General features: G+C 36.5%; 1 protein-coding gene across 23 annotated transcripts in view; it reads left to right on the forward strand.

Annotated features, from left to right (window-relative positions):
* The window catches only part of PAM (peptidylglycine alpha-amidating monooxygenase), a 283,546-nt gene that overhangs the window by 121,030 nt on the left and 142,722 nt on the right, over window positions 1–19,794 (forward strand). For all 23 annotated transcript variants that reach the window (XM_067031391.1, XM_067031398.1, XM_059063082.2 and 20 more), the window contains 2 exons: window positions 8,678–9,122; window positions 10,078–10,198. In XM_067031391.1, the coding sequence (XP_066887492.1) occupies window positions 9,034–9,122; window positions 10,078–10,198 (210 nt within the window). In that variant the 5' untranslated portion in view covers window positions 8,678–9,033. The remainder of the gene's footprint in view (window positions 1–8,677; window positions 9,123–10,077; window positions 10,199–19,794) is intronic.

Genomic DNA, 19,794 nt, shown 5'->3' on the forward strand with positions numbered 1-19,794 from the left:
CCTTTATAAATAAAAAAGATACTGGTGGGCAAATGAGTCACATGCAAAGGAGCCGTTCTACCTCTCTGACATCATCAGTAATGGTTAATGCTCTCCTGTGCAGTGCACTAGTCTCTTGAGAACTTCCAGTGCATCCTTAGAATGAAAGGATGTGTGCTGATTGGAACACAAGGATCTGTTTTATCTTACATTAAAATATGCTAGCACTGAATTTAGATTCATGTGTTATGAAGTAACATTTGAATTAGTCAAAGTTGAGAAACTTAATTAAGAATAATGTCTCTTGTTTTTTCCCCCACAGAAATATTTACAGGACTGAGCAATTTGATGACTAATGGACATATTTAAAGGCCATCTGGTACAGATCATGGCAACCAAAAAAATAAATAAATAAGATTTGTTAGCGTTGGCAAGTTCTTACTGCAGTAGAATCATATGGTGAATGGTACCCCTGAGATTGTTTAACATTATATATTCTAATAGGTACCCAGCCAATTTTGACTTACAAGGGAAGAATACTTCAAATTGACTACCTTTTAGAAGAGATGAATCCCAAACAAACCCACGTGCAGAAAATGCCATTCAATTTCGTGTGCCTTGCTAAAAGAGAGACTTAAAAAACAAAGAAAGGAAGGAAAGGAAAGGAAAGAAGAGAAAAGGAAAGAAAAGAAGTAGCAACTTAGTATATCTGAGTGTGGCAAGCGCTATGCTATGTGTAGGGTGAAGTTTACCTTACGTAAAGAAAGGGTGCACCTCTGGGGTCACAGCACAAATGACTTTAGCGTATAGCTAGTAATGTTAATGAGAAAAACTGGCCAGATGTAAAAAACAATAACAAAACAATTGGACAGACAAAACTGCACCTCAGTGTTGAGTATCAGTTAAAACAAGTACCCTTGGCCTCAGGATCTGGGAATACATAGGGAGCAGAGGGGACTAATTGTTCCCATGTGGAGATATGGGTCCAGTGATGCCAGATTTTTTACAACTCTTCAAGAGACACTTTTTATGTGAAATCTTTTCAGTTTGAAATGTTTATTCAGAATTCAAATTCAAGGGAAGAGTTAGGAAAAATTCTTGCAAGCCAAACAAAATCTACTTTGGGGACTAGATTTAGACCCTTGTCATAGACCTTCAATTTGTTCTTTCTGAGTTAGCTAAATGAGTTATGTTTGTAAGGTTGTAGAGGAAATGTTAATGCTTCCTAATATATGAATGAAAAAAGAGACTAGGTTACATTTATTGCTGAGTAGGTGAGGGCTTTAACTGTGACATCAGATTGCCTGTGTTTATATTTTGGCTGTGTTCCGTGGGCAAGTTACCAATACTCTGTGTGTCCAGTTTTCACTTCAGTAAAGTGGGAATGATAATGGTACAAATTTCATAGAGTTGCTGTAAGGATTCAGATGAGCTAATCTATATATAGTGCTTATTAGTACAGTGCCTGGCATATAGTAATTGCTTGATAACATCGTCTGTTGTTACTTCACAATAAAATGGTATTCAGAGGACTTGCTTTTTGTTGAACTTGAAGAAAACATCCCCTAAGAATGTAGAGAGTTTTTTTTATGTTGAAGAATATGAGTTAAGAGGATAGATTCTGGAGGCTGCAAGCCAGGATTTAAATCCCTACTCTACTGTTGTGTAACCAGAGCAAGTTAATTAATTTTCCTAAGCTTTAGATCTGTTATCTATAAAATGGGAATAATAACTGGTACTTAAAAGTCATAAGAATTCAGTGAGATAATAATGCGTAAGGTCAACATCTGGCATATAAGTCAATAAATGTTACTTGCTGTTACAAATATTCTTTTCCCATTCTTTAGAAGTTCCATATTTGCAAGCACTTTTTATTCATTTATTTATTTATTTTTAATGTGGAATATTTTTTAAAACTTTATTAATTTTTTTGGTTGCGTCGGGTCTTTGTTACTGCACAGGGGCTTTCTCTAGTTGTGGCGAGCAGGGGCTGCTCTTCATTGCAGTTGTGGGCTTCTCATTGCAGTGGTTTCTCTTGTTGCGGAGCACAGGCTCTAGGTGCGTTGGCTTCAGTAGTTGCGGCACGTGGGATCAGTAGTTGTGGCGCACGGGCTTAGCTGCTCCATGGCATGTGGGATCTTCCCGGACCATGGCTCGAACCCGTGTTCCCTGCCTTGGCAGGCAGATTCTCAACCACTGTGCCACCAGAGAAGTCCCTGCAAGCACTTTTAAAAATCAATCTATAGAGACTTCCCTGGTCGCTCAGCCTGCCAATGCAAGGGACACAGGTTCGAGCCCTGGTCTGGGAAGATCCCACATGCCATGGAGCAACTAAGCCCATGCACCACAACTACTGAGCCTGCGCTCTAGAGCACACGAGCCACAACTACTGAAGCCCGCATGCAGCAATGAAGACCCAATGCAGCCAAAAAAATAAATAATATAAATTTTAAAAATAAATTTATAAAAAAACCCAAAAAACTCCATTTATATCTCATTATATGTATTTGAAGGAATTATATCACCTAAAAAAAATGAAGTATAATTGATTTACAATGATTCAGGTGTAATTATATCATTTTATTTAAATTAAGCTTTACCTTAATGAACCATATTACAACAGTGATTTTCAACAAGGGCGATTTTTGATTTGACCTTCTAGAAGATATTTGGCAATGTCTGGAGACATTTTTGGTTATCACACTGCAGGGAGTGCAACTGGAATCTAGTGTGTAGAGTCCACAGATGCTGCTAGACATCTTGTAAAGAACAAGACAGTCCTTTGCAACAGAGAATTATTCAGCTCAAAATGTTGCTAGTGCTGAGCTTGAGGAACTCTGCATTACAGCTATAACTACCATAAAATTTAGTTTGTAAGGTTTTTGCCAAGGAAAAGAAGCAGAGTTAGTTATTTTTCAAAACACAACCTAAACTCAGAAATTAACACATAAATTGAAATCTGTGGAATCACATTCAGTATTTTAAATATAAATATGTATGTGTATAAATATCCCTATTTTCTTCTGGTTACAAAAGTAATATAAGCTTGTGAAAGTTAAAAGACTGCAAAAGCATGTAAATGGACAGTGAACATCTCCCCCCCTCTTTTTTTTTTTTACCTATTCCCATTGAAGACCATTGGAAATCTAATTGAGTTATATTCCTTCAGAATTTTAAATACATGTGTATACTGTTCTATAATTTGATTTTTTAAAGTTAATGTCTTTCTTTTCTCTTCCTGAAAAATTCAGTCCTAGAGCTGTTATGTGGGGCAGAGCAAGGTAGGCGTTCAGGACGGGTGGCCTGGCATGGGATGTCATGGCCCAAGCAGGGTGAGGAGGGCATCCATGTGTGTAGGCAGCCCAGTGTAAGGTGTCAGCAAAGGCCAAGTGGAATGAAAAACACAAAAAGCAAGGCCTGGTGGAGGGTTTTGAGCCCAGATGAGAGAGGGCACAAAAAGCAAGGAAGTGCTCAAAGGATGATGGGACATGTCAAAAGGACACAAATGCTAGCTTAAAGGAGTCACAACTGAGATAATTTGAGCATCAAAGTAAGTGAAGTAAATAAAGTTAGTAACAGATTAAAACCTACTGAATAAAATAAGAAACTTTGTGTCTATTATGATATAATAAATAAATGAATAAAATGAAAGTTTGATGAGAAATGGAATATTTATAAGTCCATAAATAACCTCTCCACCAAAAAATATTAATTAAAAATGGAAAAATGGTAACTTTACTGTGGAAAAACCTGGAAGATGTCACCTTAATTATATGATCAAAGTTAACATCCTCAGTAGTGGGACAAATCAAAATTGCAAGCCACCTAATAAGATGCTGTGGTAGCCAGCTTCTCATCTCCTAGTATTCATGCCCTGGGGTAGGCTTCATCCATGCTGAGTTTGGCCGACTTGTGTAATGGATAGCATATTATAGAAGTGATGGTATGTGACTTTTGATGCTTAGTCCCCCAAAATATTGCTTACTTTGGGAGAAGCCAGCTGCCATGTTGTAAAGACACTCAAGCAGCCCTAGAGAGAGGGCCACATAGTGAGGAGATGTTGTTTTTGCCAACAGCCAGCACTAACTTGCCAGCCTTGTGAGTGAGCCATCATGCAAGCAAATTCTCCAGCCCCAGTCAAGCCTTCAGATGACTGCAGCCATTGCCAACATCTTGCTTGAAACCTCATGAGAGAGTAACCCAGCTAAGCTACTTCTTTACCCAATCCACAGAAACTATGCAAGAGAATGTTTATTGTTTTCAACTATTAAGTTTTGGAGTAATTTGATATGCAGCTATGGGTAACTAATATAGAGACAGTGAAAAGAACACAGCATCACTTCAGTGATATTCCTGCCAGAGATGTACAACCTGGGTCTAGTCCTAATAAGCAGAAAACAAACACTAATTGAGAGGCATTCTGCAAAATAACTGGCCTGCAATCTTCAGTAGAGTCAAGGGCATAAAAGTTAAAGACAGAAACTGTCCTGGAGTGAAGGAGACTAAATAGAGACTTGACAACTTTACATGCAATTGTCCATTCTGAACTTGATTCTTTTGCTATAAGGGATATTATTGGGACAGCTGGCAAAGTTTGGAGCTGAGGATTAGATGATAGTAATGTGTCAATGTGAATATTTTTATTTTGATGATTGTATTGTGGTTATATAGTAGATATACTTTAGGAATTACACACTAAAGAATTCAGGGGTGATGAGACATCAGGTCAGCAACTGGTTACTCTCAAATGGTTAAAGAAAAAAAAAGTTTTTTGTACTGTACTTGCAACGTTTCTACAAGTTTGAGATTGTTTAAATATTTTTTTAAATTATGTAAAAAGAGGGCTTCCCTGGTGGCGCAGTGGTTGAGAATCCGCCTGCCGATGCAGGGGACATGAGTTCATGTCCCAGTCCAGGAAGATCCCACGTGCCGCGGAGCGGCTAGGCCCGTGAGCCATGGCCGCTGAGCCTGGGCGTCCGGAACCTGTGCTCCACAACGGGACAGGCCACAGCAGTGAGAGGCCTGCATACCAAAAAAAAAAAAAAAAAAAAATTATGTAAAAAGAAAACAATGTGTCATGGAATGTGACCTCGCCTATAAAAATAGACCCACCTGTCCTTTTTTAAGGGATGTATGGTACCACCCCCCAATTTTTACCAATCTCTTATTGATGGAATTTAAATTGATTCCAGTTCTTTGCTATTATAAACATCCAGTTATCTGTTATTATAAACAATGTTAGTAAATATCCTCATAAACATGTTTGTGCCCTTGTTCTATTTTTGCCCAAGAATAAATTCCTAGAGTTGAATTTCTAAGTGAATGGATATGCATCCTTTAATCAGTTTAATCATAAGTCATTGTAGGAAACCACATAAAATCTCCTTGAAAGAAAAATCAATAATTTGTTCATTATTTTCATTTGTTTTTTCCCCCACTAAAAAGTAATCTCTATAAGAGTAGAAACTTTATCTGTCTTGATTATCACCATTCCTAGGCATTCAGTTGCTGCTGTTGTTGCAGCAACAGTAATAGCAAACATTTATTATGTGTCTGGCATTTTTCTAAGGATATGAATTCATTTATTCCTTGTAACAAGCCTATGAGATAGGTGGTAGGATTATTTCCATTTTGCAGATGAGGAAATTGAGGCAAAGAGGCTAAGTACTTGCCCAGTTTCACAGGGCTAGTCAACGGTGGAGCCAGGAGTCCAGGAAGTTTTTCATCAGTTTATAAGCTGTCAGCCTCAATGTTATAATGGTTCTTTCTTGTTGATAAATGAACCAATAAGTGAATGGCCAATATATTTATTTGATTCTTTGATCAATTACAAATTAAAACTATCTTTTGGGGTTTTTTTCAAATAAAAATGGAAAAGAATGGACTGCTCACTTTGTAAAAGCCAAGTGAGTTTTATGGTCCTGTACTAGGCTGTACTTAATACATAATAGTACTGCTCCAGGAATTAATATTTGTACAGGTATAAACTATACATCATTCTTACTAAGAATTTATTTATAATGTGTAAACAGAATATTTGCTTTGTATTACAAATAAAATAGTAAATCTGGGTCTGCAGCTTGAGTCTAGGAGACAGAACCTTTATTACTCGTTTTTCAAACATCCTCTGCTCCCCATTTCAGCTCCTGTGCCCTGCACTTGGAATACACACTCTCTGTCTCTCAGAGCGGAAACCCAACCGCACTCAAGCTTTTGCTCAGAACCACCTCTTCCACTGAAGACTGCTGTACCTTTCTCTTTTTTCTTACCCTCCTCTTGAAGATTGAAATGATCTTTCCTTCCTCAAAATTCCCTGAGTCCCTTTTATAGTACTCTCACAGCACTAGTACATTCTAAACATACCTTATATTACTTGTGAGAAGATGAGGATCTCCCTTAATAGACTACATTCTCTTTTACTTTTATTCATTTTATAAAATTCCAAAATATATTATAATATTTTGTACAAAATATGAAATTAGGTATGTTTTTTTGAATTATCTCAAGGAAAAATGTTGAATTTTTTTATCCTGAACAAGAATACTAAGATTTGAATATTTTATATATATATATATATACATACATACACACACATATATTCCACAATTATCAGTCATTGTAAAATAACAAATGAAATGATTAGACATGATTTTTTTCATATGATGATTTGTATTTTGTCTTTAGTTTACAAGGCATCAAGTACCAAAAAGCATAATTAGCTTTCATTTCTATAAGACCTTTTGTTCTGTTCATGGCTGCAAATAGCAACTTTGCTTTTACCCACAACTTCAGTTCCCTTTTCTTTTAGTGGGCGGTTCAGGGACATCAAAGGTAATAAAGTCAATCAGAGGGATAAGTGGAATTTTTTTCAAAGACTAGTACTTAAGGATGTGTTCCTGTTAGAGAATTTTAATACTAAATTTGTTTTCAAGTGTTTGTGTAATACCAAAGCTCCCTGCCAACTAGAAGAATGACTGTCCTTGAATCCTGTTCTGCATGAAATAATAAAATATAATCCCTTCTTCACATATATTTAAAGAAAAAGAAGAACTTCAGGGAATGTTAAGCATTGTCATTTTACAGGATTATATTTTGTTGTAAACAAAAGCAATAGCATAGCCTTCAGGCCAGTTGTTTCTCTTCCCCCATAAGTTCTTACCTTTACCCACAGGATTCAGACAAAGCTAAAGGCTTTTGTTCTGAAAGCTCACATAGCAAGCCAAAGAGAAAGTTCAAACAAATATCATCAGTCTTTTAAAATGTCATTGCTTGTGTAAATTAACTGTGGTCCTTGGTTGCTGGTGAGCCTCAAGCATCCTTGGATAGGTTGGATATTCAATCATGTTTTATTTATATTTGGTGTAAGGTATGTTTCTTCTAGAAAGCAATGACCATGAACTCTTCTGATTTAAAGTTCAGATCATGCTTTTTTGTTTGCTTTAGCTTAGTGTTTGTTTGATTTTTTGTTTGTTTTGTTTTGTTTAGATTAGCTTCAGTATCTTGTGATTTCCAGAGGATGATTTAGAGGCTAACTGATTATTGTGGAGCACTTCTAATGATCTTACTGATTTTTGCTTCTTACTGTTATTCATCTGGCCAATGGATTTATTTGTGATTCACCAAATCATGTTTATAATTAGTGATTAAAATAGAACTTTAAGACATCTTTTCCTTTGAATGTATTTTTATATTGTGAATGATACATTTTAAAATAATACCTTGCTAAAATGTACATATTTTATACATAGTCTGAAATATATTCAGAACAAGAGTAAAGTCTAAACACACATATTTAAAAATTTAGCCTAGTTGAGTCCTCTTGACAAAATGTTGAGATGTTGCATTAGTTCCGTATGGCCTGTCATTTATATTAATGTAAAGGTTTTGATCATATCCTTTGTATATAAAATTCATGTGGGAGCCAGCTGAGATTCTCCTTACTGCTTCTAATTGCATTGCATTGTAAGTCTCCAAACCTTATTCAGGAAAGAATATCTTTTGGGAGGCATGCCTTATAAGTAAGGAATTATTACTTTGTATATTAGATGCAGGATTTTTTAGTAGGTGCTTACATTTCATATATTGTGTTAGCTATAGATTTTTGATTTGTTTTAAAGTAATTCTGAGAACTTCAGTGATTACTTCTGTGGTGATCATTCTTGGCAGAGGGTATCTTTCTTCTTGGATCTATAGCTCTGTGATGCATATATGTAAACAAGCCTTTGTTCTCAAAGTCTTTTTCTTTCTGATTACTGTTGTATCCAAGTGCTTTGTCTGTGCCTTAGTTTCTTTTTTTCCTTTTCTTGTGCCTTAGCCTATCATTTGTGTGAGTATCTTTGTTTACATTCAGCAGAGGTATTAAGTGCATTTTTGATAATAGAAGGGAGTGACATAGGAAGTAAGGAGAAGAAATCCGGAGCCTGGGGTGGATGTGAGGTAAAAGGGGGAAAGAAGTAGAAGAGAAAAGGAGAGTGGGTGTGAGGGAGGAGGAAAGAGGAAAAGGCAGAACAGGGTCTATGGGGGTTTTTGAAATCTTGGGGGCTGGTCTTGGGTGAGGGAGATCAACAGACCAGCATTTTCACCAGGCTTGGGCTCAAGCTTGTGAAACTACTTATGTATTGAAGAACCTCAGCTGGGATTTGCTGAGCACAAATGCTGTAACGTGTTAGTCATCCATTATCTGCTTCTATTTTTGCAGGTTCTGAATGATGACTGACGCGGGTTTGTGTGATATCCCTCACAGTCCCTGTCATCCCCGAGTGATAAGGAACACTCACGTCTAGCCCCAGCACCAGGGCAGAAAGCAGCTCTGAAGCGAGGAGAGCTTCCGCTTGCGGACCCTATAAAAGTACCGCCTTCCCACGGGGTTCTGCCTGCGGCTCTTGATCCAGATACCTCGCAGCTCTCACAGGCAGATGGTGTGTGGCCGTCGCCGGACGCCCGCCGCTCCCCGGCCATGAAGTAGCGGCTGCTGGCGGCGCCGCTGCCCGACCGCCGGCCCCCGCCCAGCGCTGCGCTGCCGGGTCCTCCCGGCGGGGCCGGAGCGGCGTGGCCATGGCTGGCTTTCGTAGCCTGCTAGTTCTCCTCCTTGTTTTTCAAAGCAGCTGTTTGGGTTTCAGAAGCCCACTTTCTGTCTTTAAGAGGTGGGTGTTTGTTTTTTTTGTTTTTAAACAGGCGAAATGTTGTTTGGATGGTTTCTGTGCATGCTCCTGAAAAATGTAATCACTGATGAACTGAAGTGTTGGAGAAATATACATGGTTGATTAACTTTGCTGAAATCACTTGGAATTTTAGCACAGTAACTTCTTGTAAAAGTCCCCCTTGCAGAAAAAGCCCACTGTTTTGTAGCCAAGCTGCACTGGCTTTCAAAACTCCACTTAGAAGTTGCGATTTCCAATACTAATCACTCCCTCCTTGGGGAGATATTTCAGAAACTACAATATAGTCGTTTAGACTTGAATGCCTTCTTGTTTATAACAACCCGAGGAATAAAATATAAAGGTAGGTAACTGGTGGGGGGAAGCAGATCATGGACTGTAATAGCTCACGAGAAAACACTGAGCTGTATACACGCTCCTTATAATTACCATGTTAAATATTTATGCACCTGTACATTTGTAATTCACATCACAATCTTCCCCCCACCCGCATAAAACTCCACCTCCTAGCAATATTACTGTTGGTTTTTTGTTGTTGACTAGTAATACTGGACATTCATAAAATAGTCACTTACTGGCTTGTAGTTAATATTTCTACCATTAGAGGATTGACAGGCCTGTGATAATTATAATTTATATATACTGTACTTTCGTTAACTAGAAACAAATGTATATTTGACAAATTTTTATTGAATTAAGTTTTAAATGTAGGCTGCTAGGTTGCTTTGATTGTATTTTTCTCTCAAGTTGGGTATATATTGCTCTTGAACTATACAATGCAGTTCTGAAAATATTATAGAATGTTATGTGGTTATTACATCTTTTCATTGGGTCTAAATCAACAGTCTTTAAATTCATAGAATTCCTTTTTTTTCCCCTTTCTCACGTCCAGGTAAATACCATTATGTTCAAGGATATTGAAATTGTCTTCTTTTTTCAGGTTTAAAGAAACTACCAGATCATTTTCTAATGAATGTCTTGGTACCACCAGACCAGTAATTCCTGTTGATTCATCAGATTTTGCATTGGATATTCGCATGCCTGGGGTTACTCCCAAACAGGTGAGAGGAATTCTGTATTTCATTATTCACATGTTCTGTATACAATCTATAATTAAAGCAAAAAAACTGCATTTACAGCAGTAGTAACTGTTTGAAAAGTAGGCATTTCCTTTCAAGACTCCTCAAATAGGGCTAGAATAATTGAATATTATAAAAAGGAGTAAATTTTTTAAGGTAAATCTTTCAGTTAAATTTCTTTCTAAAAAGTTTACCCATATTGTGTTTTGAAATGTAACCTTGAAAATTTGTTTTGAAATTCTCAGTGGAGTAATAGCCTTAGTAATAAAGCATGTAAGTGTATATTAAAATATGAAAAATTATTCTAATAAAGGGAAATGATATTGAGCAGCTGCATCTAAGAGATTAGGTTGTTTAAATACCCTTCTATCGCAGCCACAAGTTGAGAAATAAAAGCATGTGTTTACTGCCAAGAATTCAAAAAATAAAACATTCCACACTTTTAAAAGTTTAAAAAAAACTGTTCATGCAGGTGGTTGATTGTGAGTTTTCTTTAGCGTGATTTGCTTGTCATAGAGATATATTTTGAAGTAGTAGCAGAATTCATACCACTGTGACTTACACAGCATTTTGAGTAGAACTGGGTTGTTGCTAGGGCTTTCCCTATTTTAGGTATACACAAGAAGCTCAAACCCACTGCTGTCATGTGAGCAAGATGTTTCATTAAGCATAAAAAGGCCAGAATTAATTATGCTTTTCAGCCAGGCAGTGCAGGGATTTATGTGCGTCATTAAAAGATAGTCTTCCTCATTTGAAAGGCTGCAGAGACAGGGGAGGACCTGGGTGTTGTAGAGCTGCAGTGGCTGATGACTCATTGTTACAGATAACATTCTATTTTTCTTTTCTTTCTTCTATTTTAAAGTACTGAGAAAATAAAGGTATTCTACGTATTGAGGAGAATTCTTTTGAAATTCGGAAGCTCTAAGAAAATACACGTGGTCTTTTTAAAGGACTAAGGATTGACATGCATTTATTTGAATACAATACCCCTGTATGGTCTAAGTATCTATAAATAACTACTGTTGTCAAATTGGCCCTTACCTCCTCACCCCTGCCCATCCACAAATGACCAGGCAAATTACTTTTCTGTATGTTTAGTTATTAGTGTCCTGGCCTTTAATTTTATAAGGTCGTTATTTAGTACTTAGTAAAAAGAGATATAATGAAATTGGGAATAGGAGAGAACAATGATAGTTGCTTACTTATGAATGTGATTCTTCTTTCTCTTCTCACTTTTAAAAAGTGATTTTTCCTGTATATTTGTTTAAAGTGGCATTATATTACTTTTTAAAAATATTCATGGGACTTCCCTGGTGGTGCAGGGGGCCTGGGCTTGATCCCTGGTCAGGGAACTAGATCCCACATGCATGCCGCAACTAAGAGTTTGCATGCCACAACTAAGGAGCCTGCCTGTTGCAACTAAGACCCGGCACAACCAAATAATATTTTTTTAAAAAATTCACTAATTAGTCTTTAAGCACTCTTTTCCTACAAGAATATCATTATTTTCTCAAATAATAATTTGTTGTAGTTATTATTGTGTTTCTTCTTCTCATTATTTTACAGTAAAAACATTTAAATTATTTAATAATAATAATAATAGGTAACTGTGTTGGGGTGAACATTCTCAGAAAGAGTCCTAAAGGAATTGATTATAAAAGAATGAAAAGGAACTCTATTTTCGTAAAGTAAAATGTGTTAACTCATTTTTTTGTAATCTTATGATTAGCAAAATAACTCTGTGGAAGAAAGAACATATATTAATAAGTAAATTACAGCTTGTTATTTTGCACTAGCTGCGTTCAGCCTTGCCTCATGCAGTGAACATTTGCTGGTTGCGTTCCCAGAATACAGTTCCTCACTGCTGCTTCTCTGAAACCGTGTGGTTCCTGGAGCTGTCTACCCAGGATTCAGAGGTGGAGTACATAGACTAGGATTAGCAAATCACTGCATTCCACTTCTCTTTCCACAGTGACTGGTTGAGAAGAAGGCATGTGATCTAGACCAGTCCAATCAAATCTTTTGCTGGGAACGCATGTTTTTGTTGCCTGTGAGCAAAGGGCATGTAGTCCTAGGGTCTGCTGAGTTCATGAGAGGAGCCATGTCTAGAACAAAACTAATACTATAGACGGCAATGCAGAAAGACTGAAAGAATAGAGATTCTTGCTGACGTTGATACTTAGGCAGTTTTCCTTTATGTTAGCCTTTCTTATTTCAACCAGACTAAGTTGGGTTTTCTCTGACTTGTAACTGAAACTGCCTAACTGGGTAAGTGATTTCCTTGTCCTGTCTTGTCAGCTCAGAACTGGTTGTTGAATATTTCTTCCACTTTTCCTACCACTTTCTATTGACCACATGCCACGAGTATTTACTGACTTGATCCGGCTGACATATAGGTCATATACCTAATAAACCTTCATGAGAAGTGGTAATTATACTCCTGTTGAGTGTACCCAGGAAGAGATGGATACAGAAACCCTTTCCTCCTAAACTCTGTGTTCTTAGTGAGAAGATCCAGAGCTGTGATAGTGTGAATACTTTTGGTGAAGAAAGTATTCTTTTCTTAAAATGCAGATGAAACTAAGTTTAATACAGATCCTTAAGAGGAAAGGAGCTAAGAAGGCAAGGAAAGAAAGAAAGAACAACTATTAGAGGACAGAAATAAACGATGGAAGGGAATAAGAACAGTTGGCAAAAAAACATGGAGAAAATGATAAAGGACAACAAAAAAAAAAAGGAAAAAGAAATCAAGAATAACTATAATATGAAGACCAGAACATTTAAAAAATCATATAAGAAAAAATCATATAAGGAAAGCATAGAAACAAGGAAGGGCCTTGAGAAGTTAAAATGTATTTTTTTTTTAATGGCAGAAGATCAAGAAGAGCAGCAAAGGTTAAGGAAAGAAGGAACTGAGGACCCAGAACTTGAGTTGTTAATTGAGGCAGACCAAGTTGGTTAAAGAGATATAGTCACTCAACAGATTTTTTTTTCATAAAGTAAATCCTAAGTTTTGGCAATAATGAATGATGCATCAATGAATCTGATTTAAGCGTTTTCCTTGGGGAACTTGAGATTGTTAGGTAGACTTGGATAGCGAAACAAGCAGATGTAGAGTAGAGGTGGAAAGAACCTTAGCTATAATTCAGATAGTACAACTAACTAATTTTGTTGATGGAATACAGATCTAGATTGGTGTCTTACCAAAGAATATCCAGTCATGTCAGACCTCTGAGATGCAGTCCATTCAGCCATACCATAGACTTCAAAGCAGCCTTTTAAAAAATTGCTCCCATTAAACCAGCTTCGGAGAGCCTAGGGAAAGTAGTTTATTATCTATTATTGCAATGTCAATTTTATATTCAAAGTGAGCTCACTCTTTGTCTTCTGACTTGAAATTTTAAAAAATAATTTCCATCCTCTTTAATAAATTTCTTGTTAATCAGTGATTTTCAGGCTTTGGGAAGATTAGGGAGAAGAGTAAGCAGCTTTTAAGTAGCCTAGAATAGAGGTAAAGTAAGTAGAATCTGGTATCTGATGGCACTGGCTTCAAATCCAGAGCCTTGAAGTGGTGAAATTTTGAGACTCTTTCTTTTAGCACTTTTTCTTCCTCATTTGATTTTCTTTCTAACCAAGGGCCCCTGTGGGTTTTTGCTGTCACCAGTTCTCATATCAACAAACAAAATAATTTGATAAACTGCCAGCTCAGGGTCATTGTAAGGTGCTATCATCAATTTGATGTGTTAACTATCCCATGGGGGTTTGATTATAAAATAAAATAAATAAGACATAATTACAGTGATTTTACGTAAAGTATATTGTCTCAATATCAGCCAAATCTAGTGGGCTAGAATGTAGGTTTTGGAACCAGGCTGACAGCATTTTTGTCCCAGCTCTTGTAGTGTCAACTCAGGAATTTTCTTAACTAGCTGGTCCTGCTCCTTTATCTGTAGACAGAATAATAATAGTATGTACCCAGGGTTCTTCTGAGGACTGAGCAAGGTAATACCAGTGGCATTGTTCAGTTGCCCTGTATGTGCTAAGTTCTTACAAAATATGAATTCATTGTTATTTTGTGTGTTGAGGGAAATGTGAAAGAGCCTTAAGATGAGAAAGAAATTACCAGCCCTTTACTTTCAGTAATTACTTCATGGAGAAGGTAAGACATCATAATAAGGAGAGGAAGGGTGGCCAATGAAGAAAAATAGGAAGTATGAACCAGGGTAAAAGAAACCTGGGGAAAGTAAGCAAGGAAGTAAATCTTTCAGTGTGCTTATTCTTAAGTAATTTCCATTAAAAATAGCCCTTATGATCAGAGAATGAACACTGAGAATGGATGTATGTTCTTCTCAAAGTTCTTATATATCTTTTATGCTTAGAAAAGAAGTTATCAAAAGGAATTTCATAAGTATGAAACCTTAATTTTTTTCTGTATTTATTTGAAATCAGCCTAGATTTCCTCACTTTGCTGAGAACTTTGTACATTGACCTTATTAAAAAAATTACTCTTATCTAGTGCAAGCCCTTTCAAATCCTGTGTTTACATAGCATTTTATTTAATTGTTATTTGTGCCACATAAGTCCTCTGCAGTCTTGGTTTAAGGATTCACAAGTGTAAACTAATTTGTAAAAAATACAATTTTACAAAAATTAAATATTTTCTCTTGAACCTAATAACTTGAAACCATGTAATAATTGAATTTCTTTCCATTAGGATGTGTTAGGCTGCCATTTTCCTCCCTTATTATGGGAGCGATTTGAGAACTATGAAGGAATACACTGTTTCCTTTCTGAACCTCTTGCAAATTATGGTCTCATTATTTATTTATCTTTTGAAGAGTCACAGATCATTCTTTAAAATCAGAAAGCGGTCTTCCTCTGTGTTCCTAAGCACAAATATCTATCACCAGGAATGAAAGAAAATAGAACAATTCTGAGTTTAAAGATCAGACACCCCAGAGCAACAAGTTGAAAAACTTGAAATTAGAGCCTTGTTGTCACTTATTTTAAAATAATGGTGAAAGAATGTAGTCGTTGAAATAAAACCAGAATGAACAAAATACTCCCTACAAAATTTTCTCAAGAGCTTCCCACGATGTTTTCCTTTGCTTTTTTCTCCCCAATGAAGAACCATTAGAAAATGTTTACTAATATATTTTAACTTTTTCATTTTCTAACAGAAGAAGGGAGGAAGTCCGCTTACCTCCACAAGGCCTATACAATCACATAATGAGAACCCAGCTTTCACAGGCTTTTCTTACTACACTAGTTTAAGAAATCAGTTTTAAAATATCAAGCTATTATCATAACATCACTTATAAATAGCATTTCCACAGGATATATGCTTATCAAAGAGGTAATACAGGGTAAATGCAGAATTGTTGTGGTGCTTTCATTTTATGTTCAGAATGCTTATTAAACTTTTTCATGTAAAGTCACTTAGTTATACAGAAGTTTGCCTTATGGCTGATTTGGGGGATATTGTAACATGTTAAATATATATATATATATATAATTTTTTTAAGAATCGATTTTATTTATTTTTGGTTACATTGGGTCTTCGTTGCTGCACATGGGCTTTCTGTAGTTGTGGCGAGCGGGGGCTACTCTTCGCTGTGGTGTGTGGGCTTCTCACTGCGGTGGCCTCTTCTTTTGTGGAGCACGGGCTCCAGGCACGCGGGCCTCAGCAGTTGCAGCACCCAGGCTCAGCAGTTGTGGCTCGTGGGCTCTAGAGCATAGGCTCAGTAGTTGTGGCGCACGGGCTTAGTTGCTCTGCAGCATGTGGGATCTTCCCAGACCAGGGATCGAACCCTTGTCCCCTGCACTGGCAGGCGGATTCCCAACCACTGCGCCACCAGGGAAGTCCCAAATCTATATATTTTTAATTCAGTCATTATGGGGAAAAAAAAAAAGTGTCCCTAGTTAGTGTTTAAAATTCAGGACAAAATTAGAAAGGAGCCCAGAAAAGTGAGGCTTTACTGGAATAATTTTCAGTTCTTCAGGGTTTGTAATTTACTTGTCCCCTCTCTAGTTATTAGTATGTAATAATATTTTCATTAAAAAAATAAAACCTCTTTTTCCTTTTGGACACAAAAATTAAAGGAAGGGAGACACCCCACACTTCCATTTCTCCATTTCGCCTCACAGGCCAGCTTGACTTTCCACTTAAGCCTCATTGCACAAAAGGAGAAAATTAACCTCAGCCTTCTGGGCATCAGCCGTAGGTTATCTGTTATACTCCTCGAAGAGAATGGATCCGTGCTCTTCCTAAAGCAGCTGGGTGATTGCTGGGAAATGCCAGGGGCTATCCCCACCTGACTCCAGAGCTTGAACTTGCAACCCCCGTGGATTCCCTGACCACCTCTGTGTGATTAGCAATCAGTTCCTTCTTACCTTCTCTAGTCCTCTGGCCTGTCTGCCCCTACACCTCTTCTGATTCAATCTGTTCACTTGAACAAACATGGCTAATGGGATTTGACTGCGAGAAGCTGTCTGGAAAATATTAAGAATTGTGAGGCCAAGAGTGTGAAAGACAGAAGTGGTGGCTCCAGTAGGGAGTCCTGCACCAGTGCGTTCCTGTTGCAGGAAAAAATAGACTATGAGTGAAAACTGGTTCCATTAAGTCATTGTCTTAAAATGAACATGACTTAACGGCTTTTAGTGTTTCTTTTTCCTCTGTTTTTAGTTTTTTCTCCCTTTATGAAAAAATAGAAAGAGCATGGTGATCTTGTTATTGAAGAAGGGAAATCAAGAAATATCCAAATTCTGGACTAGTATTTGTTTTTTATTTAGGAAGACTTAGGCAAAGTGTATAAAATTCCAAGATTTGGAAAAAGAGCAACAAAAGAGATTAAAATGCTATACCCTTTTCCTTCCCCAAACTGAGGATGTAATACTATCTATTTTACCAATGGAGAAGCTAATAGCAAAGAGAATTTTGTGATTATTAGAAAGGACGGTTACCAGGCCCTTTTCTGTTTACTTAGCTGCGTCACATTAAATTGTTTTTTACCCTTTCTCTTTCGAACGTTCAGGATTCGTATCATTTAGGGTGCTACACGTCAAATTCTTAAGTTGTATTTATTTGTATAATTCACCCCTTGTTTTAACAGCAAGGCTCAACTATATAAATAAATAGAATACAAAAATGTTAATTGGATCTTGTAAATGGCAAATTAAAGTCTCATGTAGCTCATTGCTAATTGTTAAGTTTAAATTATGATGCTTCACCTTTATTTTTACTAAAACCTATTTAATGTCCACTTAGGGAGCATATGGCTGAACTATTAACAATGTTTGCCACTGTGAGAATAATCTAAACATGTCATATACCTGAGTTCAGAGCTGCAAATATACATCAACCATTTTTTCCTTTATTAAAAATGAGAAATAGAAAGGAGACTTTTATTTTCAATTAATGTTTGATATTTTTGAATTAACACGATACCTAAAGAGGATATTAGAAAAAGTAACTACAGTGTAAGAGACCCCCTTATGATCACCTGTTTTCTCAATAAGATTTAGAGTCCTTTTTGTTTTCTTTTTTTCTGGTAAATTTTTTAAAGGAGAAAACATTTATTCAGTGCTCATTATGTCACGCTACTGTATTAAGCACTTTACAAGCACTGGCTCATTAATTCTCATAAAAACTTTGTGTTCAAGGTACTATCATTCCAATTTTTTTGTATGAGAAATTGAAACTAAGGGAGATTAAATAAGCTATAAATCCATAGCCAAATAGCCAGTAAATTGAAGAACAAGGATTTAAATACAGATTTATTTGAATCTGAGATGCATGCTTATTTCATAATTCTGTACTGCCAATCTATTAATGGCCTATGTGTTTCCCAGAAAATGTTATTATTATAGACATTTTTAAAATTACACTATATTGTAAAATAAAAGCTTCCTTTAGTTAAAAAGACAAAATATAAATTACTGGCTCCATCCTAAATTGTTCAATAACTTTTAAAAAATATTTTCTAATGTCTATCCAGAAAGAAATGCTACTAATCTGAATTCTGATAAAATATTCCTGATCACCTGGCTGTTAAAAGACATATTGCAATCAACCTAATTCAGTTTATTTTAACACAATTTTGAATTATTCCTGTCTAAATCTAAGCCAGAGATTAGAAAATTATTTCTTGAAGTGTCAGATAGTAAATATTTTTGGCTTGCCCGTCAGCCATAAGGTCCCAGTTGTAACTGCTGTAGTTAGAAAGCAGCTGTAGACAATATGGAAATGAATAGCTTGGCTATGTTCCAATAAAAAACTTTACTTACTAAAACAGGCAGCCACCCATGAGCTGTTGTTTCTTGATCCCTGATCAAAACCACTGCATATACCATTTAGGCTAATAAATGGACTTAACCTTTGACATCTCATGAACTGTGTCTTCTGACTTACAGAACATAGAGAATGAAAATACCAATGTATGGTTAATAGCACTATGGTCTTTGTTCCTTACTTACCTATTCAGTTTTCATAAGTAAATGGTCATAAACAAGAGTTCTCATTTGAAATATTGTATTTCATATTTCTCCATCTCGGTAAATGACAATTCCTGTGTTATAGTTTCTCTAGGCCAAATAGACTGGCGTCTTTCTTGGCTCTTCTTTCTCACACCCCATAAACGATATGCCAGAAAATTGTATTGGTTCTACCTTCCAAATGTATCCAGAATCCAGCCCTTTGTCACCACACCCATCTTTCCCAGTCTGGCCTATGCACCATCCTCTTTCCTGGATTATTACAATAGCTCTCCCAACTGATCTGCCTTGCACTCTTATATCCCTAGAGTCTGTGCTCTATACTGCAGCCACAGGGATCCTGTTAAAACAGAAATCAGATCACATCACCCTTCTATGAATACCCTTTAAGAACTTTTCGTACCCCTCACGTTTAAAACCAAAGACTTTTTAGCGACCTCCAAAGTTCTTCAGTTTTCCTGCAATCTTTCTACTCCTTTGTCTCTCATCCCTTATTTCTGTTATAAGTCATTATGAGGAAAAGACAAATAAGAACTCTAGTTCTGCAACTTGCTGGCTGCAAGATCTTAGGCAAGATATTTAACCCTTAATGAGCTTCAGTTTCCTCATCTGTAAAATGGGGATAATAATAGTACTTACCTGATAGGATTGTAGTTAAGGGAGTTAATATGTGTAAAGCCCAGTACCACTCAGGAAATAATTAGTTATTTATTATTTTTGTCCTAAAGTACATTACAATGGATGAGTTAAGGCATGTTATCAAGTAACTAATGCAAGGCACCAAGGTATTATAAATACCTTAGAATAGTTGAAATAAAGAATTAGAAAGGATCAAGTTGAGCATGAAGAGGGTGATTGCAACAATACTTTGGTCAGGACCACAATCATAATTTTCTAAAGCACATTATACAAGCAGATTAGACTGCATTTCTCTCTTTCTTCATTAGGAAAATCTTTGTGGAGACAGTAGGATTTGAAGAATGTAGTTCATGGATAGAGAGAGAGAGATTTGGAAACAAACATTTCGAATCCCTATAAAGGGGCTTCCCTGGTGGTCCAATGGTTAAGACTTTGCCTTCCAAAGC

The sequence above is a fragment of the Kogia breviceps genome, chromosome 4 (genome assembly GCF_026419965.1).
Source record: "Kogia breviceps isolate mKogBre1 chromosome 4, mKogBre1 haplotype 1, whole genome shotgun sequence".
Taxonomy (NCBI): domain Eukaryota; kingdom Metazoa; phylum Chordata; class Mammalia; order Artiodactyla; family Physeteridae; genus Kogia; species Kogia breviceps.